The 19334-nt window shown below is 42.2% G+C and overlaps 1 protein-coding gene across 1 annotated transcript in view; it reads right to left on the bottom strand.

The window, feature by feature from the left end:
- AFG2A (AFG2 AAA ATPase homolog A) overlaps positions 1-19334 on the bottom strand; it is a 303993-nt gene that overhangs the window by 241590 nt on the left and 43069 nt on the right. The window contains exons 10-11 of the mRNA XM_065405034.1: positions 13646-13800; positions 710-919 (exon numbers count right to left, since the gene is read on the bottom strand). Of these exons, the coding sequence (XP_065261106.1) occupies positions 710-919; positions 13646-13800 (365 nt within the window). The remainder of the gene's footprint in view (positions 1-709; positions 920-13645; positions 13801-19334) is intronic.

Below are 19334 nucleotides of genomic sequence, written 5' to 3'. Positions count from 1 at the left end.
CTCCCCAGCCTAGGTCTATTGAGGGCCCTGTACCGGCCAGATAGTTTCCTCCTCCTCCTTAGACCCTCTCCCCAAAAGCTCAGAAGCTCCTGATCAGGCTTTTCTGCACTGGAGTCACAGCTTCTTGGGGCAGGATAGGTCTGCCCACATGCCAGTCTGACTCTGAGCCTCATGCCCTAGCAGCGCAAAGTTTGGCTGGCTGGCAGGCAACAGGAGGGCATCATACATCCTCATGTAAGGCGCTCTGCTTACATTTAGCCAGGTGTTTGCAGGACAGCTCTGCCACGCCTGAGTGGGAGCAGAGGGGCCTGGCAGAGGGCACTACAGCAGCAGATCCAGATGGCTGAAACTATCTTGCTGCTATTTACCCAATGCCGGGAAGATTATAAATCACAACTGCACAAAAATGAATAAAACACAAAAACTAAATGGCCGGGAGAAACCGAACTGCCAACTTGTTCCACCACTGGAAGCAGAAAATCTGGTGTCTGTCTGAGCTGAAGCCAACAGTGGAGCCCAGTCCTGGAGCCTCCTCCAGCAACAACATTGGACTGCCTCCGAATTCCACAGCTGGGGGGCACTAGCCCATGAGTAATGAATGTGGAGAGAAGCTGTGCAGCAGAAAGTTGGTCCAAAACACAAAACATTTGTATTGTCTGAAGCCATTTACTTTCCTGAGATTAAGAAAAAATAAAAATAAATGACCTACCTTCACCGCCAAGAAGTTGAGGCCACTTTCACTGGCCAAAGCTTTCGCTATCATTGTTTTTGAGCATCCAGGAGGTCCATAAAGTAGTACTCCTTTGGGTGGCTGAATCCCCATTCGGATGAAGGATTCAGGATGCTTGAGGGGCCATTCCACCGCCTGCTTCAATTTCAATTTGACAGTTTCCAGTCCTCCTATGTCTGACCAGAGTACCTACAAAGCAGACCATTTTGCTGAATTCACACATTAGCACAGAATGGAGGGTTGTATAGAACCATGGCATCTATCTCCTTTTCAATAGGTTTATTTCATGAAGTTTAAAAAAAAAAAAAGTGCTTTAAGTTTTAAAGCCTTTTAAATTAAAACAGGCAGCATCTGATAAATTATCAGTAAAGAAAAAAGGGAAAATGGTGATTTACATAATGAAAAGGAGGAAAATGTTTTATATATTGAGCATCTATTTCAAAAATGAATAACTGCTGTTATCCAAAAATACAACGCAGTATCAATACTACCATCCACATAATCTATAAACTCTGCAGGATCATTAGATAATTCCCATCATTTCAATTCCTATGTGTGTGGCATTTATATATAATTTGTAAAGTACTTTGGTATCCTTCTAGGGGAAAATTCTATATAAATTTAAGAGGTTATTATTTCCATCTAGTACACTAAAGAAATTTATACTAGGTGCAAGTTGTCACGTAGTAGGGACTACTAGCATGCATATGTGTTTGAAGGATTGAAATGGTTTAAATCACTTTGCAACGATATTTATTCCACCCTGGACTTGTGCACTGGAGATTTAACTAGTATGTTAAAAAAATACTGGATGAGTATTTACATATTAAAGATTAAAATGTAAGGAGTAACTGCAGTTGGAGTTGCTGTGCTAAAGATGTGAGGCAGGTGCATCATGAGTAAAAGCACAGACACCAACAAATGTATACCACTAAATAGAGGCTATTCAAAATGGTGGGTAAAATGAGCCGTACCTTTTCTTACTAAGGCCTGGTCTACACTACACCTTTAATTCGGATTTAGTGGCTTTAATTCGAATTAACTCTGGAACCGTCCACACAACGAAGCCATTTAATTCGAATTAAAGGGCCCTTTAATTCGATTTCTGTACTCCACCCCGACGAGCGGAGTAGCGCCAAAATCGAATTTGTCAATTCGAATTAGCGTTAGTGTGGCCGCAATTCGATGTTATTGGCCTCCAGGAGCTATCCCACAGTGCACCATTGTGACCGCTCTGGCCAGCAATCTGAACTCGCATGCACTGGCCAGGTGGACAGGAAAAGCCCCGGGAACATTTGAATTTCATTTCCTGTTTGCACAGCGTGGAGAGCACAGGTGACCACAGAGAGCTCATCAGCACAGGTAACCATGCAGGCTGATAATCGAAAAAGAGCACCAGCATGGACCGTACAGGAGGTACTGGATTTGATCTCTATATGGGGAGAGGATTCAGTGCTAGCTGAACTGCGTTCGAAAAGACGAAATGCCAAAACTTATGAAAAAATTTCCAAGGGCATGATGGAGAGAGGCCACAATAGGGACACAGATCAGTGCCGCGTGAAAGTCAAGGAGCTCAGACAAGCCTATCAAAAAGCAAAGGAGGCAAACGGTCGCTCCGGGTCAGAGCCGCGGACATGCCGCTTCTACGCTGAGCTAAATGCATTTCTAGGGGGGGCCGCCACCACTACCCCACCTCTGACTGTGGATTCCGAGCTGGGGATAATCTCATCAGGGACACCTGATGATTCCGCGGAAGGGGAAGAGGAGGAGGAGGAGGACGAGCTGGCAGAGAGCACCCAGCTCTCCGTTCTCCCCAACAGCCAGGAACTGTTTCTCACCCTGACTGAAGTACCCTCCCAAGCCTCCCAAGCCAGCACCCAAGACCATGACCCCATGGAAGGGACCTCAGGTGAGTTTACCTTTTAAAATATAAAACATGGTTTAAAAGCAAGCATTTTTAATGATTAATTTGCCCTGAGCACTTGGGATGCATTCGCAGCCAGTACAGCTACTGGAAAAGTCTGTTAACATGTCTGGGGATGGAGCGGAAATCCTCCAGGGACATCTCCATGAAGCTCTCCTGGAGGTACTCCAAAAGCCTTGCCACAAGGTTTCTGGGCAGTGCAGCCTTATTCCGTCCTCCATGGTAGGACACTTGACCACGCCATGCTAGTAGCAAGTAATCTGGTATCATTGCCTGACAGAGCCTGGCAGCGTATGGTCCCGGTGTTTGCTGGCATTCAAGCAACATCCGTTCTTTATCTTGCTGTGTAATCCTCAGGAGAGTGATATCGCTTAGGGTAACCTGGTTGAAATAAGGGAATTTAATTAAGGGGACTGAGGTGGCCGTTCCTACTGGGCTGTTTGCCTGTGGCTGAAAAGAAATCCTTCCCTGCATTTAGCCAAGTGCAAGGGGGGGGGGGGAGGATTGGCCCAGAGCTTTTCGCGTTTTGCTAGCAGGGATCTTCCCTGATACCAGCCAGGCGGTGGGGGGAGGGATAAAGCACTCATCCCAGAGAATTCATGGCGGGTGGGGGGGGGGGTGTTAGTTTGGTTCCTGCAGGGATCTTCCCTGATACCAGCCACGCGGTGGGGGGAGGGAGAAAGCACTCATCCCAGAGAATTCATGGCGGGTGGGGGGGGGGGTGTTAGTTTGGTTCCTGCAGGGATGTTCCCTGATACCAGCCACGCGGTGGGGGGAGGGATAAAGCACTCATCCCAGAGAATTCATGGCGGGTGGGGGGGGGGTGTTAGTTTGGTTCCTGCTGGGATCTTCCCTGATACCAGCCAGGCGGTGGGGGGAGGGATAAAGCACTCATCCCAGAGAATTGGATGGGGGGGGGGGGGGGTGTTAACCTTCAGCAGCAGAAAACAAGCTAACAGGAAAACTGCAGCACAACGGGCTTTGCTTGGTATGTGGGAAAGCAGGGCGCAGAAGCCTAAAGACAGTGGCTTACCATGGCAGCATGCAAGGTGAATTCTGTTGCCCCGACCTGCGTCTGTGATCTCTAGCAGCAAAGCCACAGGCACTCAATATTAAGAGGCAAAATGCGACCTTGCACAGAAATCACATGTGCTATGTAATGTGAATAGTATACACCGTGAAAGAGTATAAGCATTGTTCTGAAAAATGTATCTTTTAAAAAAATTCTCTCCTTTTTTCACTCCCTCCAGCAGGTGCAAATGTTTCAAGCCTCCCTCCTCCTTCCCGAAGGCTATCCCAGATAAGGCGTCGTAAAAAAAAAACGAGAGAAGAGATGTTTTCCGAAATCATGCAATCCACCAGGAATGAAAGAGCTCATCTGAATGAGTGGAAGGAGACGGTTTGCAAGTATAGGAAAGAAGCCAGTGACCGTGAGGACAGGAGGGACCAACGTGAGGACATGAGGGACCAACGTGAGGACATGAGGGACCAACGTGAGGACATGAGGGACCAACGTGAGGAGAGGAGAGACGCTCGAGATGAGAGGTGGCGGCAGGAAGATCAGAGGAGTCGGGAAGCAACGCTGGGGCTGCTGCGTGAGCAAACAGACATGCTCCGGCGTCTGGTGGAGCTTCAGGAACGGCTGCTGGAGAACCGAGTGCCGCTACAGCCCCTGTATAACCCCCCTACCTCCTCACCATGTTCCATAGCCTCCACACCCAGACGTGTAAGAACACGGGGGGGGAGGCTCCATACACCCTCCCATTCCACCCCAGTGGACAGCCCAAGCAAAAGGCTGCCATTTTTTTAACCTTTTTTTACTGGGCTTTTCCTTCCCGCTGATCCTCCTCCCAAACCCCACTCAGGTTCTGTGCCGCTACAGCCCCTGTATAACCCCCCTACCTCCTCACCATTTTCCATAGCCTCCCCACCCAGATGTGTAAGAACACGGGGGGGGAGGCTCCGTACACCCTCCCATTCCACCCCAGTGGACAGCCCAAGCAAAAGGCTGCCATTTTCTTAACCTTTTTTTACTGGGCTTTTCCTTCCCGCTGATCCTCCTCCCAAACCCCACTCAGGTTCTCTCCCTCTTTTTATAATCAATTCATAAAGAATAAATGATTTTTAAACAATGGTGACTTTATTTCCTTTGAAAGCAAGCTGGGGGAAGGGGGAGGGTGGGTTCCTTACAGAGAATGAGTCAATAAAGGGGGCGGGTTTTCAGGAAGGATAAACAAACATAAATTTCACACTGTAGCCTGGCCAGTCATGAAACTGGTTTTCAAAGCTTCCCTAATGCGCAGCGCTTCATCGTGTGCTCTTCTAATCGCCCTGGTGTCTGGCTGCGAGTAATCAGCAGCCAGGCGATTTGCCTCAGCCTCCCACCCTGCCATAAAGGTCTCCCCCTTGCTCTCACAGAGATTGTGAAGCACACAGCAAGCAGTAATAACAATGGGGATATTGGTTTGGCTGAGGTCTGAGCGAGTCAATAAGGATCGCCAGCGACCTTTTAAACGGCCAAATGCACATTCTACCACCATTCTGCACTTGCTCAGCCTGTAGTTGAACAACTCCTGACTCCTGTCCAGGCTGCCTGTGTATGGCTTCATGAGCCATGGCATTAAGGGGTAGGCTGGGTCCCCAAGAATAACAATTGGCATTTCAACATCCCCCACGGTTATTTTCTGGTCCGGAAAGTAAGTCCCTTGCTGCAGCCGTTTAAACAGATTGGTGTTCCTGAAGACGCGAGCGTCATGAACCCTTCCCGGCCAGCCCACATGGATGTTGGTGAAACGTCCCTTGTGATCCACAAGTGCTTGCAGCACCATTGAGAAGTACCCCTTGCGGTTTATGTACTGGGTACCCTGGTGCTCCGGTGCCAAGATAGGAATATGGGTTCCATCTATTGCCCCACCACAGTTAGGGAATCCCATTGCAGCAAAGCCATCCACTATGACCTGCACATTTCCCAGAGTCACTACCTTTCGTAGCAGCACCTCCGTGATTGCTTTGGCTACTTGCATCACAGCAGCCCCCACAGTAGATTTGCCCACTCCAAATTGATTCCCGACTGACCGGTAGCTGTCTGGCGTTGCAAGCTTCCACAGGGCTATCGCCACTCGCTTCTCAACTGTGAGGGCTGCTCTCATCTTGGTATTCTGGCGCTTCAGGGCAGGGGAAAGCAAGTCACAAAGTTCCATGAAAGTGCCCTTACGCATGCGAAAGTTTCTCAGCCACTGGGAATCGTCCCACACCTGCAACACTATGCGGTCCCACCAGTCTGTGCTTGTTTCCCGGGCCCAGAATCGGCGTTCAAAGCCTATAACCTGGCCCATTAACATCATAATCTCCAAAGCACCGGGGCCCGCGGTCTCAGAGAATTCTGTGTCCGTGTCCATGTCCTCATCACGCTGGTCGCTGCGCTGCAATCGCCGCCTCCTCCTCCTCCTCGCCTCTTTTTTCTGGTCCTGTGTAAGCATAAACTCCACGAGAAAGCGCGAGGTGTTTATAATGTTCAAGACTGCGTTCTGGAGCACAACGGGATCCATGCTTGATGCAGAATGGAGTCTGCAGAGTTCACTCAGGAAAAAAGGCGCGAAATGGTTGTCTGCCGTTGCTTTCAGGGAGGGAGGGGGAGGCTGTACCCAGAACTACCTGCGACAATGTTTTTTGCCCCATCATGCACTGGGGTCTCAACCCAGAATTCCAAGGGGGGTGGAGACTGCGGGAACTATGGGATAGCTATGTAAAAGCTACCCACAATGCAACGCTCTGGAAATCGATGCTACTATGGTAGCTTGGACGCACACCACCGAATTAATGGTGCCTAGTGTGGCCGAATACATTCGAATTTATAAAATCGGTTTCCTAAATTCGAATTATATAAATTCGAATTAATCCTGTAGTGTAGACATACCCAGAGTTGTGAAGAAGACTGATAATTTTCCCCACTCCAGATAATTCCTTGTATTTTCTATGTTTGCAATAAGTGGTCTGCCATTATGCCCCCCCCCCGCCTCTTTTTTGTCAGCATCCATTCTACTCTGCTTTAGATATTAAAGATATCAAGTCTCCACAATAAGAGGCAATTGACTCAGATGACCTTATGTTTTGAGATGACGTTCTCCTAAAATAGGTAGTCTTCAAACACAGGCAACAGATTTACTGGCTATAAAATCAGGACTCCCCTCTTAAGATTCATCTGTGCTTGACGGAGGTAGACACAAGGATGGGGAAGCAGAAAGAACAAGGACTGTGGAGAAAGAGGTGCCTGACTGGGGGTGCTGGGGGAAGAGATTAATTCATTTGGGGGAGGGAACCTAGCATATATCATCGTTATTCCTGACCTAGAAAACTGTCCCCCTCCCAGGCTACCGTAATCAGGTGATCTCACTCAATTACATCACCTTCCTAGTGCTATTTGTCTGATATCTCAACACTGGAAACTAAAAATGTAATGTTACTTCTGGGTAAAGCAATGTAGCCTGAGAACAAGCATCAGCAGGGTGCTTAAGAGGAATAAGCAAACCTAGAACAAATGAGCAAATTCCAAATCAAATAAAAATGTCTATTTGGCTGTCTTATTTTAATATAGGACAAAATAATATAGGTCTGAAAAAACAAAGAAGATCCACACACGGGGCATCCACTAAAGAGTGAGCTGAGCTGAAAATGCTAATTGGAAAAGTAAGAAGCTGAGGATCTGCTGCCACCAGAGCATGTAGACCATCATGCTAAGAACGTCCAGGGGAAAACGTTACAGGAGCCCTGAAAAAAGTTCTGTTTTTAATGTTTTATTTTTAATCATCAACTGCTTCTACTTTTTGAATCAATAAGTACTGTGGCTGATTAAGGAAGCATAAAAATACACACAACTGACAGCAATTGCCTCAGAAGAGTACAGATGAACTAGCTAATGGCAGAATTTTGCTGTGGGAAAAAAAAGTTAAGAGAAATATCAATTCAGAGAAAAAGAGAGAGGATTGCTGTTTCTGATTCTAAGGAATCTAGTATTTGAGGAATGAGTGGTTAGGGCTTATGAACTGCCAAAGCAGCCTGCCAATTTTGCTAACTTGCCATACCCCAAATTTTGCTACCTGCCAGTGCTAAAACTTATTTCTAATGTGCTATTTCAGAGAAGTACTGTGAAAGAGCATTTTTGATTTTTTTCCATCATACAAACAGGCCTGAATGGACAAACATTAGCTAAATAGTAGTAAATGGGCTCGCACAGCTACACATAGTTGTGCGTGTTGTTGCTTCTTATTTTTGGGGGGGGGGGGAATATCTGTTACTGAAGATAGTGAATGAAGCAGAAAATAGTAACTTCAGAAATTGCATGACAATTAATTCCTCAAAATAAGAGTCTGACATTTACAGAGTCTTAGTTAGCATGAAGCAAAGATACAAATTCTTAAGACCAGGTCTTAGTATGTCTCCTTAACTTTAACAGATATAAATAAAAAAGAAAAAATAATCTACAGTACAATATGTTTTAGTAAAGAGTCAGGAAAGACGTTTTCTGTAGTTTCTTAACACTGCTGGAAAATACTTTTCTTAAAAGCCATATACATTACATGAAACAAAATTTATAAATTTCCAAATTAACTTGATAACGGGATAGTAACAGCAGCATACTTTTCCCAGGGAAGGAGAAAAGACAAATAGACTGCCTTAATTTTCAAAAACATATTATTATATTAATTCACGTATGTAAAAGATAGACTGGTTGTTCCAGCAGTAATGTTCTCTTTCTAATGGAGAGAGCTGGATACAGGAGATTGTAACAGAAACCATACGTGTCACGCAGAGGAAAAAAATTTTTACAGTGGAATACGTTATCAGGCATTTACTAAAATTTTTAGAAGCAACAAGCAAAATGAGTTTTGTGGTACCTTGCACAGCTACAAAAATTCAGAGAAAGGACACTTATGACAAAAGTACCCTGACCCACTGTTCAAATAACTCTTCAAACATGCTCAGTCTGTTCCACAGCAGTATGCCATTTACCATCAAGACAAGGTGCACATGAAAAAGGAGAAACTAGAGAGGTAAAGGGCAGCTTTTGAGAAACACAGGTGTGGAAAAACCTGAAGACTCACTCTAGAAAAGTTCCCTTTTGGAACCTGGTGCTAGGAAGGAAAGCTACTGTTTGATTCCTCGAAACTGCACTGTAAGGTACGTAGGTAGGAAGAAAGAGGAGTATAATGAGTTTTCATACTAACACAACATGCAGGGTTAAATGTTTAGCTAACTTGTTTATCTAGGATTTCTATAATGCAGGCTGTGATCAACCAGAGTCTATGACATTGAGACTGCTCCATTTGCTATTTTTTATTTTCTTAATCTGATTGGGCCTCAGCCTAACTCATTTAATTTTTTGGCACAGAATTCCCTCAGGAGTAAGCTCAGAGGGATAGTGATAGTGCGCTGCTGTGCAATGTAGGACACCTAGGTTTCATTCCTGGCACTACATATTTAATTCTTCAAGTCAGCAGGGCTGAGAACGTGATGCAGAACAGTAACTCCCTAGACAGTTATGAAGCAGTAAGTAATAAAGAAACAAAGCAGACATGCACCAAAGGACATCTCATCCAGAACTTTTTGGCTAGAAAGGTGTAAGTCTCAGTGTGCTGAATTACAGTAGGACAAAAAACAGGCAGGGAAAACCCTCAGAGAATTCTAAAAAAAAAAAAACCCATAGAAGAGGGAGGAATGGCTACTATAGCTGAACTCCCCAAACCACTGAAGCACAGAACTAACTTCCTGATGTAGAACATGAACCCCCCGTCTCCAAAGTCCCTGACACACAAGAGCAGTCTTCCAAAGAGGTTATATGTAATGAAGTTCAAGAGAAGTTCCATTAAAATGAAGGAGTACAGGACACTCAACAGATTCTTGCAGTCATCATACAAACATTTTGCATTCTCCCCACTCACAAACACACTGCGTAGCTCTCTCTGCATACACGGAGTGCCAAGAGAATGCAAATATATAGTACACCAGGAAGTGGACTGTAATGTGCCACCTCTACACCTGGACAAGCCTTTCTTCTTCTGTCCTCCAAATAAGCTCACTATCCATTAAGTCCCTCTCCAAACTCACTTAATCTGACTGCTTTCCCCATCAATAAATTGGGTATGTTTTGAATAGAAAAACTAAGTATTGCATCCGATAGCCTTCATCATTCAAATAATGCAGCTGATCGATACTGCTCTTACAAGTTAAGGTAAATGTGTTGTATACTGTGCAACAAGTAAAATGGTACAGGCACAGCAGTGTGGCTTTTGCTGGTTTTCTATTAAAAATTAGCACAACCAGAGCAACTCAGTTTAATAAAATACTACATATAATGACCCTCCTACAATTCTCTCTGAAATTCAAGATTGAAAAATTTAGAGCTAATTAGGACAATAAAAACCTCCCATTCACTGCGCTGCTCAAAGTGGTGCAGATTTCAGAGAAAAATTCTGCATATTTTGACTAACTTCTCTGCTGACTTCATAATAAATCAGAGCATTATTTATCTTGAGTGGTGGAAAGAGGATGTTACACTTTCAGGAAAATACAGGGGTAGCAAAGAGAGAATGGTATCGGCACATAACCAAAGCAGGAATGAACCTTTTATCAAATTGCCTTTATTCATGGTTTAAAATATGGTATGTTACCCCATCTTTGCTATGTCTTTTCTCATTTGCTTTACATAGGGCTACTTTAAACAGCCCTAACATGAAAAACAGCCAATTTTAAACTGAAAAATATTAACCTAACATAATGAAGGTGCCTCTCAGTTTTCTTAAGGCTGTATTTGATTTTACTGCTAACTCACTGTATAGCCCAAAAGGTGCATCAATGCACGTGTTTGACCCTTGTAATAATATATCTTCCCAAAAAAGAAAAAAATGAACTGTTAATAGAGTAATACAGTTCATACCCAAGCTACTGTCTCCTATTGGAAAGTTTCCTGTGGTTGGTCATTTATATCATGCTTTAATGTATTTTTAGCCAGGGTTTTTTAGATGACAAACAGAATTCATGTCAAACTTTGAAACACTTTTCAAAAAAAAGAATTTAATCCCTTATTTACCAAAAAAGTAACACACAATGACTTGTCTACTCAGATAGGTGGCTTCTTCTTAATTAATAATAATAATTAAAAAAGCTATCCTCACAGAAATATGCAGGTGAAAGTATCTGAAGATTAATCACTCTCAGATAATTAAACATGCTGCATCATTAGCACATGCACTAGCCAGAAAAAAAGAACTGAAGTTATAGGACTCCAATTGCAGGAATCAACTACTTCTCATTAAGCCAATTTGGTTTCCGTTAGGGGTTTTTTGTTTAAACCATAATTTTTACAATATGATATGAACATAATAAGCTTAGTGCAAGAAAGCACTTTCCACTGGTGTAAATTACTGCAGAGCGCATAAGTAACATATCACAGTGCACCATGGACTCGAGCCAGCTAATAAAGTGCTGGATGGAAAAATGGCCCAAGTCCATGAACTGTAAATATTGTATTGAAAGGAGGTGAAGGGGGAATAAAAAGAAGAACTTATTATTGTATTTATAACTAATGTTGGTTCCAGTTCTTGTGAAGAGCAAATAATTCCAGAGGTTTCCCAACAGACGTTCCAAGACTGGACAATCACACATCATGACCCCAAATAGTGAAGTATGCTAAGCCATAAATAGTTTATTATATTGCTGGCATAAGATCACGGGCCCCAAATGACTCTGCGATTGCACCCATTTAGCTGCCAAACTACCTGGTTTGCACTCACAATCAAGTACTTAAGCATCCAAACAGGTGCAAGTGTAAGTGCAGTTAATTGGACATGCAATTTTTCATCCTCTTTAATTGCAAGAGCAAGACTGTGCTTGCAATATTAGCTTGAGATCTAGCTAAAAATCAGAACCTAAGTTTCAAAAGTATTATAAAATATTGCATGCACAAGGCGTCCCAATAAAATCAATGAAGTTAAGCATGTGCTTAAGTCTGGACAGAACGAGGCCTATATCTGTAAAAGCCCAAGTCCTGCTAGTGTACAACACTTTTTGTGTACTCACTTCAATAAAGAAATGTTTTTAAATAGCAGTCTGATGACTAAGGTTGTGGGAAAAGGGACTGAGACATAAGGAGGAAGGCACTGAGAAGAACAATTTAGACTCTAGTGGTTAGGCCACTAGCTTGGGACATAGGAAACCTGAGTTCAATTTCCTGATATGCCACTGACTTCCTGTGTGACCTTGGGCATATCATTTACTCTGTCTCTGTGCTTCAGTTATCCAGCTGTAAAATGGGGATAATAGTACTTCCTTACCTCACAGTATTATGAAGAGAAATACATTCTGAAGCATTCAGATATTATTATGGTAACGGGAGCTACACCTCTACCCCGATATAATGCTGTCCTCGGGAGCCAAAAAATCTTACCGCATTATAAGTGAAACCGTGTTATATCGAACTTGCTTTGATCCGCCAGAGCGCGTAGCCCCGCCCCACCCCGGAGCACTGCTTTACCACGTTATATCCAAATTCGTGTTATATCGGGTCGCGTTATATCGGGGTAGAGGTGTATTTAGGTATATGTAAGTGAAATAGACAGGGCCAGATTCTACTCTTGATTTCAGACGTATTAATCCTGAATATCTCTAGTGTAGATCCAGAGTAATTCCACCGACTTCAATAGCATAACAAAGCCACGTTTGGCCCATAGTGCAAAATACATGAACAGGCTACTAAATGAAGTGTACCATTCACTCTTCTGATTTCTTATTCCCATAGTTTGGGAATAACCACCTACTATGTGACTGAATTCCCTGTTGATTCATCTTTGTGAAATGATGCTTAATAACTTTCTTCTAGTTTATTATTTTTTGACTTGGAGTTGATTTATATGCCCCCCTTTTCTGATTTTCTAGAATTTTCTTAATATAAAACACAAATATTTATTTTGCCAATATTAACAAGATAGAAATGTAGGATACACACCCATTCTGTTTATCTGTCCATTAACACACCACCTTCCCCTAGAAGCGAGTGGACAAGTTAATGCCTACAAATATTTTGATTATTAGAGTTAAGTAATTTGGTTTGGGTTTTTTGTTTTGGTTTTTTAGGCACATGTTTGTCTCAAATAACACAGGGCTTATTAAAACATTGTAGAATAGACTTATCTGGTTATCTCAGCAGATTGTAAGCCTTTCAAGGCCAAGGATCTTCTCTTTTCAACGTAAGTTGAAAAATTTGTGACAGAAGGTGGTAAATGTATATCATTTCCAAAAAGTAACTAATTTTTCAGATGAACAAGTAGCATATTCACACACAATTGTGCAGGCAAAGTGATCACTTCGGAAGTGATCACTGCTGACCAGTAATGATTCACACAGGAGGTCAAATTCGGCTCTTAATTAAACCTCTGCAATCTCACTGAAGCCAATGAGATTGTAGAAGTATGACTGTCGGCAGAATTTGTCCCTATGCTTTCAGTGATTCAGATCTTGTTGACCTAGACAATTTATCAGCTATGCTCCATACAATCACACAAACCTTTTCATAGCCTTGTTTCAATATATTTTGGTGGCAAATGTCAATGTTTTGTTTCTAATTGAACTGGTTGCTGGAACACTAGTGGCTCCGACGTACAGACCTATTCAGTGCCTGTTTTAAAGCTTACATTTTTAGGCTTTTAATCAATTAACCTGTTCAGATCTTGAGAACAGAGTATACAGTCAACAAGAGACATAGGTCTTCCTGCAGTGCCTGCTTTTCATGCTGAACAACAAATGCCAACACAAAAAAAAAAAAAAAAAAAAAATCTGACGTCAAAAAAAAAAAAAAAAAAAGAATGATGCATAACATTTATTGGAGACCTCTATTTTCTAAAATGAACCTTTGCAGACAGGGCTCTTCGAAGTCTCACTATGACTTTACAGCATTTAGCTTTAACAATGTTTCTAGTGTTCTGGGGAACATGACTTACTTTTGGCACATCAATAGCCACCTCCCTCATGGCACTGGGCCTGACATCATTCATCCCCTGCAGGAAGTCATTGAGAGTAATCATCACTGACCCAGCCACCTCGCTGTCTAACAGGTTAGCTTGTTCTCCCAGTGCTCTCCGCAAAGCACACAAACCTACAAAGAAAACCAAACACATGTTGACTTCATCCTGTTTCCCACAAATACAGAACGTACAACACATACATGCACAAAAGATTGAAGCATTGGCAAGGAAATGATCTTTAAACAGAACGTCCCAACATCAGGCTCTGGCTAGTTCAAAGAACACAACAGATATTTCTGATGAAGGGGAAAGGGGATTCTTTGACCACATATACACGTAGAACAGATCAGCTTCAAGACAGAGAATGAAATAGCCATAATTCCCAGGAAAACCATTATAGGGTGGATGGGGAGGTGATAAGAAAAAACTAGTTTAGGTCATTTTTATAGCCACTTTTTAGGAGGAAAAAAAAATACAAATATCTAGCACAGGTATTATATAGGAACCACCAATTCATGTAAGATTGGCTGTCTTGTCCATTCTCCTGCCAATGCAGGAATGGGCCCCAAGTGCTCTCTTTGCTTAATCTACTTTAATAGGATTTAAAGTGATGAGATTTTTGCTGCTTTCACTGAGAGCTTTCACTGTCTAATAAAACTTCAGCATAAGGAGGTTTTTCTTCATGTTCAACCCATTTTCCACATTATTCTTCATATTGTCTTGAACTACCATGAATAATGCCTCTCCTTCCACCGCGTTCATACCTTTCAAACAAACACTTATGGTTTCCCTGCTTCCCCTCTGTTTAGCCAAACCATTCATACAACATTCCTACAGTCTTTCCCTATAACGCAGGCCCTCAGAAGCTCTGTTTTCCCCCCCTTCTCTGATTTATCAATATCTTTCTGGGTACAGAAGCACCCAGGGGGGCATGGATCAGCCTTCATGTCCCACTCCCCATCGGTTCCTGGCCCAGACCAAGGAAGCCAATGATCTGAATTCGGTGATGAATCCTGGTCATGTGCTATCCGAGGCACGCTGCGCATACGCTAAGTAGTAGTACCCAGAACTAAACACTATTCTATATGGGATCTCACCATTCCATATGGAGAGGGACTGTCAACTCCTTTTACTGTGAAGTGATACCTGACACTTTGCTGCCCAAAAGCACCTTAGCTTTCCTTCCCCTTTAGTTTGTTTCTTTCAAGATTTACTCCCATTTTGATCTTTCTGCCTCTATTTCCAAACTTGCTTTTGACACTATACGTTTTACTGTATTAAAATAAATCTTGAATGTAATAGAATTTAACCGATGTAGCTTACAAAAATATGTGGTACCAGTTTGACATAAATGAGCCATGCAAACAGAGACAAATATTTTATTGTTTTTTTTTCTATGCTTAGTGAAGAAAACGTCAATTAATGCTGCAAGAAAGCACAATAATAAGGGATAAGCTGTTTCTGAAATAAAAGTGACTTTACTATCAGAGGATTACTGTATATTTTCTATGGGAGCACTTATGAACTTGGACATACAAGATTTCTGACAATTACAGGAATTCTAAATTTCCTACAATATATGCAATGTGTGAATAGATCTAATATCTCCCCTGTGGATCAGTACAGCTGGTGTATCTCCATAAACTGCCAATTATTACAGAGCATGAACACCTGCGTTCAATACACAAGCTCTTTAATACAATAAAAAATGTTTGTAGTTCAGGTTTTACCCAAATGTGGAACATTTAGAACTAACAGGATACATAAATAAAAACATTCCATGAGGTCAAATAGGAAATTGCAAAGCTAGTTGCCAGAAGAGAAGTGAAAAATGCTACTGACTCACTTCAACATCACTAAAAGGATTTCAGAAGGGTTTTTTGTTTGTTTGTTTGTTTTTCCTTTTTCTCTCTCCTTCTATTATTATTTTTAAAAAGAACTATTACATAACAGGACATCATTTCAATCACACAAATTTGTAATTTCACAGCCACATGCGCAAGCAAAAAACCACCACCACCAAATAGGTTAATCACACTATGTTATTGCAGTTATACGATTGATAAGTTTTTGTTTTAGTTTTTTAATCCTATGTTTTGCATTTGATCCTAAGCATTTATGATGACTTTCACAAGGTATCAGTGATTTAAAATAAATGAATAAATCACGGCTTGAGAGAAAGTTATGTCATAAGAGAAAGGAAATAATTGATCCAGATCTCTGTTCTTCATTTATAAATATCCTTTCCATCAGCTACACATTTTACCACAAAAGCCCATTTGATGAAGTTTGTAACTATATCATGGCTATCTTTTTCATTTTTAAAGGGATAACTCGATTTTTAGTCATAACATAAAAATGTCCAAAGGGGACACCATTCTTCTGTACAGCCACTGCCAGTGTAAAGTCAAGCTCTGCCCGAGCTGTTAATTGTATCAGAGTGACGTTTCAGTGATCAGTAGTGTGTGTGCAATGCAGCAGCTCTGATCCAGAACAGGGATAAAAAGGTCACAGCTCTCCAAACAAAGCCTGAATTCATTAAAGCACATGTGTGTACCTGCCAATACACAGGTCAGTATTTAATTGAAACAATGTTTTACATTTAAACAATAAAAAACAGATTGAAAATGAGAGCATTATTCTTCCTGTTTCCTCTTGTTATCATAAATCATTCTTTCCTGCCCTTCCCACTGACTGCAGCCCAAAGGGCGGGGGGGGGGGGGAAAGAGGGAGAAAGAAACTTATTAACTAGGGAAGAATACAGCCAATGGCCTTCAGGGAGGGGAAAAAAAACACATCCCAACTTTGAGCCATGGAAAACATATATTTAATGTAAGGAAATCTAAGGTAATATACACTGCCAGAAATTTTTTTTGCAAAATACCCGCACAGTGGTATCTGCAAGTTTCTTGCTATGGAGGTATAAAGTTTTGAACTCTTAATCCATGCCATTTTTAATAATGTATCCCAGAAAATACTGAACATTCAATATTTGCTCATCCGAAAGACCCATTTGGTCTCTGCAGATGAGCCTCTTCATAGGATTTGTCTAGCCCAGGGGTTCTCAAACTTCACTGCGCTGTGACCCCATTCTGACAAAAAAAATTACTACACAACTCCAGGAGGCAGGACCGAAGCATGAGCCTGCCCAAGCCCTGCCACCCCAGGTGTGGGGGGGAGGGGGCAAAGCCCTCATGCCCAGGGGAATGTTGGGGGTGGAGAGAGGAACCGAAGCCCAGGGGCTTCAGCCCCAGGCAGGGGGCCTATAATCTCAGCACCACTGCCCAAGGCTTAAGCCCTCAGGCTTCGGCCTCAGACAGTGGGGATCGGGCTTTGGCTTCGGCCCCTGGCCCCAGTAAGTCTAAGCCAGCCCTGGCAAACCCATTAAAATGTGGTCCTGACCCACAGTTTGAGAACCACTGGTCTCGCCTGATTTGAGTCAGATAAAGTCTTTATCCTCTATTGTAAACTGGCTTTGAGAGCACATTTATGTATCAATTTTACTTGACCCTATTCAGACATCATCAACTTTCAGTGGATTAATGAGTAATCAGATTTTATTAATTCTGACTAATTAGGTGCCATTCCTGCAGCCCACTCACAGACCTGTAACCCTTACTCATGTGAGTAATCCTGCTGAAATAAAATAAAAAACAAAAACAACACAAAATTGAGTTAGCTTTCCAGGTAGTCAATAGGACTTCTTGCATAAGTAAGAGATACCTATTTTGAGTAAGGGTTCCAGGATTGGTCCCTAGCACTATACTCTATGCACAGTAGGGACTTAACTAGGTGGACATAAAAAGAGAGTATATTCCATGGACAGGAACACTGCTTCTCAAGCTTGGCATAAATGGAAAATTCTGAAATAAACTAAAAGAAACAAAAAACATATGAGTGTATGATATTCATCATAAAAAACAATGGAAAAAACAGTTTGTTCCACTCCCCAACATTGTGTGTTATCCCTCACAAATTCATCCTGTCTGTCTAAGGACAGAGGAAGGAAAGAGGACAGAGGAAACAAGCGGGTTGTACAATTTGTCATAGTACAGCTGCTTTCTTTTCCGTCCCTTACAAACTATGATGCAGGTAGCATTGTTTACCCTTAAGGTATTCTGGTTCATAGCTATGGTTAGATGTCAGCACATTACATTACGATTGCACGTAGACGAGTGCAAGAATAAATACTCCCATATAGCTAAATTTTGTCAGTCTATGCTTATTACAAACTAACACAGAAAACAGAAATCATGCACTACATGAACACCCAACATATATGTACTATAGGTTCGACAGACCGAATACACAATATATGTGGAAATGGATGTGACAAAGTACATTTATCTTACTCCTTTGACAACCTAACTTCCAGTTTTTCCATTATCCCATCTCCCCTGGACTTGTTCTAACATTCCAAATCCAAGAATGGCTTCAAACAACAGTAATTTTAATTTTAAGTCAACTGGCAAAATAAGTGTTTCTTCTTTCCCTACCATTTTGAAGTTTCCCTACAAAATTGTAACAGCCCATAGCATAAGAGACCAACCATTCTGCCTTGCATCAGTAACATGTTTCAGCTGCAATACCTTGTTATCCTGGAGGACTAGAAATTGGAGGTTTATATCATTTGGAGGGGCAAATTTTCAGGTTTATAAAGGCACACACATGGAGCACTTGCTTCAGTTCTTCGAAGGCTGAAAGAGATCCTATTTTAACATTCGGATAGTTTTATGTATAGAAAATCGATTTTAGAAATAAAATCATTACAATTTTTCACTCCTTTAGAGACCTGTACAGGTGGGCACATGTTAACTAAGGCACCTGATTTTACAGGTGAAGATAGCTTTTCTGTTACATACATGATACAAAAGTTTTATCAACACTCATTAGGGATGATGGTCATAATTCATGAGTGATGACCAAATTTATGCCAAGATATATTTTATACCAAACCATCATACACTGTAGGTGTGTCTCTCTCACACATCTAAACCTAAACCAATGTCCAGAAGTGAAAAGATATTACAAAAGTAAGCAGCTGTCTGTTTACCTAACACAGGATTCCTGGCCTTTACACAGTAGGGATCACATCTTAATAGAGGGAGATTGTATATCTGTGAGACTCTCTCTCCTATTCACAATCACGCAGACAATCTTTCATCCAATTTTCAAATCTAGCAACCAGCTTCCCTCCATTTTGTGATCATGTAACATCAGGGCCAACGCAACCCATTAGGCGACCTAGGCAGTCGCCTAGGGCACTACAATTTGGGGGGCGGCGACCGCGGCGGTATTTCAGCGGCGGGACCTTCCGCCGCCTCTGTGGGGGGCAGCATTTCGGGGCGGGACCTTCCACCGCCTAGGGCGGCAGAAAAGCTGGCGGCGCTCCTGTGTAACATTCATGTGGCAACTACAGCAATTGCAGATACAAAAAAACAAGAAAGTATTTTATGCATTTTTAGCTGTCTTTACTGCAATTTAGCAGCTGGAAACAAAGAGGAAAAGCAGCACCAGGTGACCATCGGCTAGTGTTCCACAGACCACAGTGCTGGGACAACTGACTACACCACCACAGCATCAACAAGTTTAGATGAATTCTTTAATTTGCATCTTTTAAAAGTATATCATCCAAGGAATTTTTTTTAATACCACCATGAGGACA

This window comes from Emys orbicularis, chromosome 5 (genome assembly GCF_028017835.1).
Source record: "Emys orbicularis isolate rEmyOrb1 chromosome 5, rEmyOrb1.hap1, whole genome shotgun sequence".
Taxonomy (NCBI): domain Eukaryota; kingdom Metazoa; phylum Chordata; order Testudines; family Emydidae; genus Emys; species Emys orbicularis.
The sequence above is the reverse complement of the archived record's forward strand: the minus strand, read 5'-3'. Positions and strand labels throughout refer to the sequence as shown.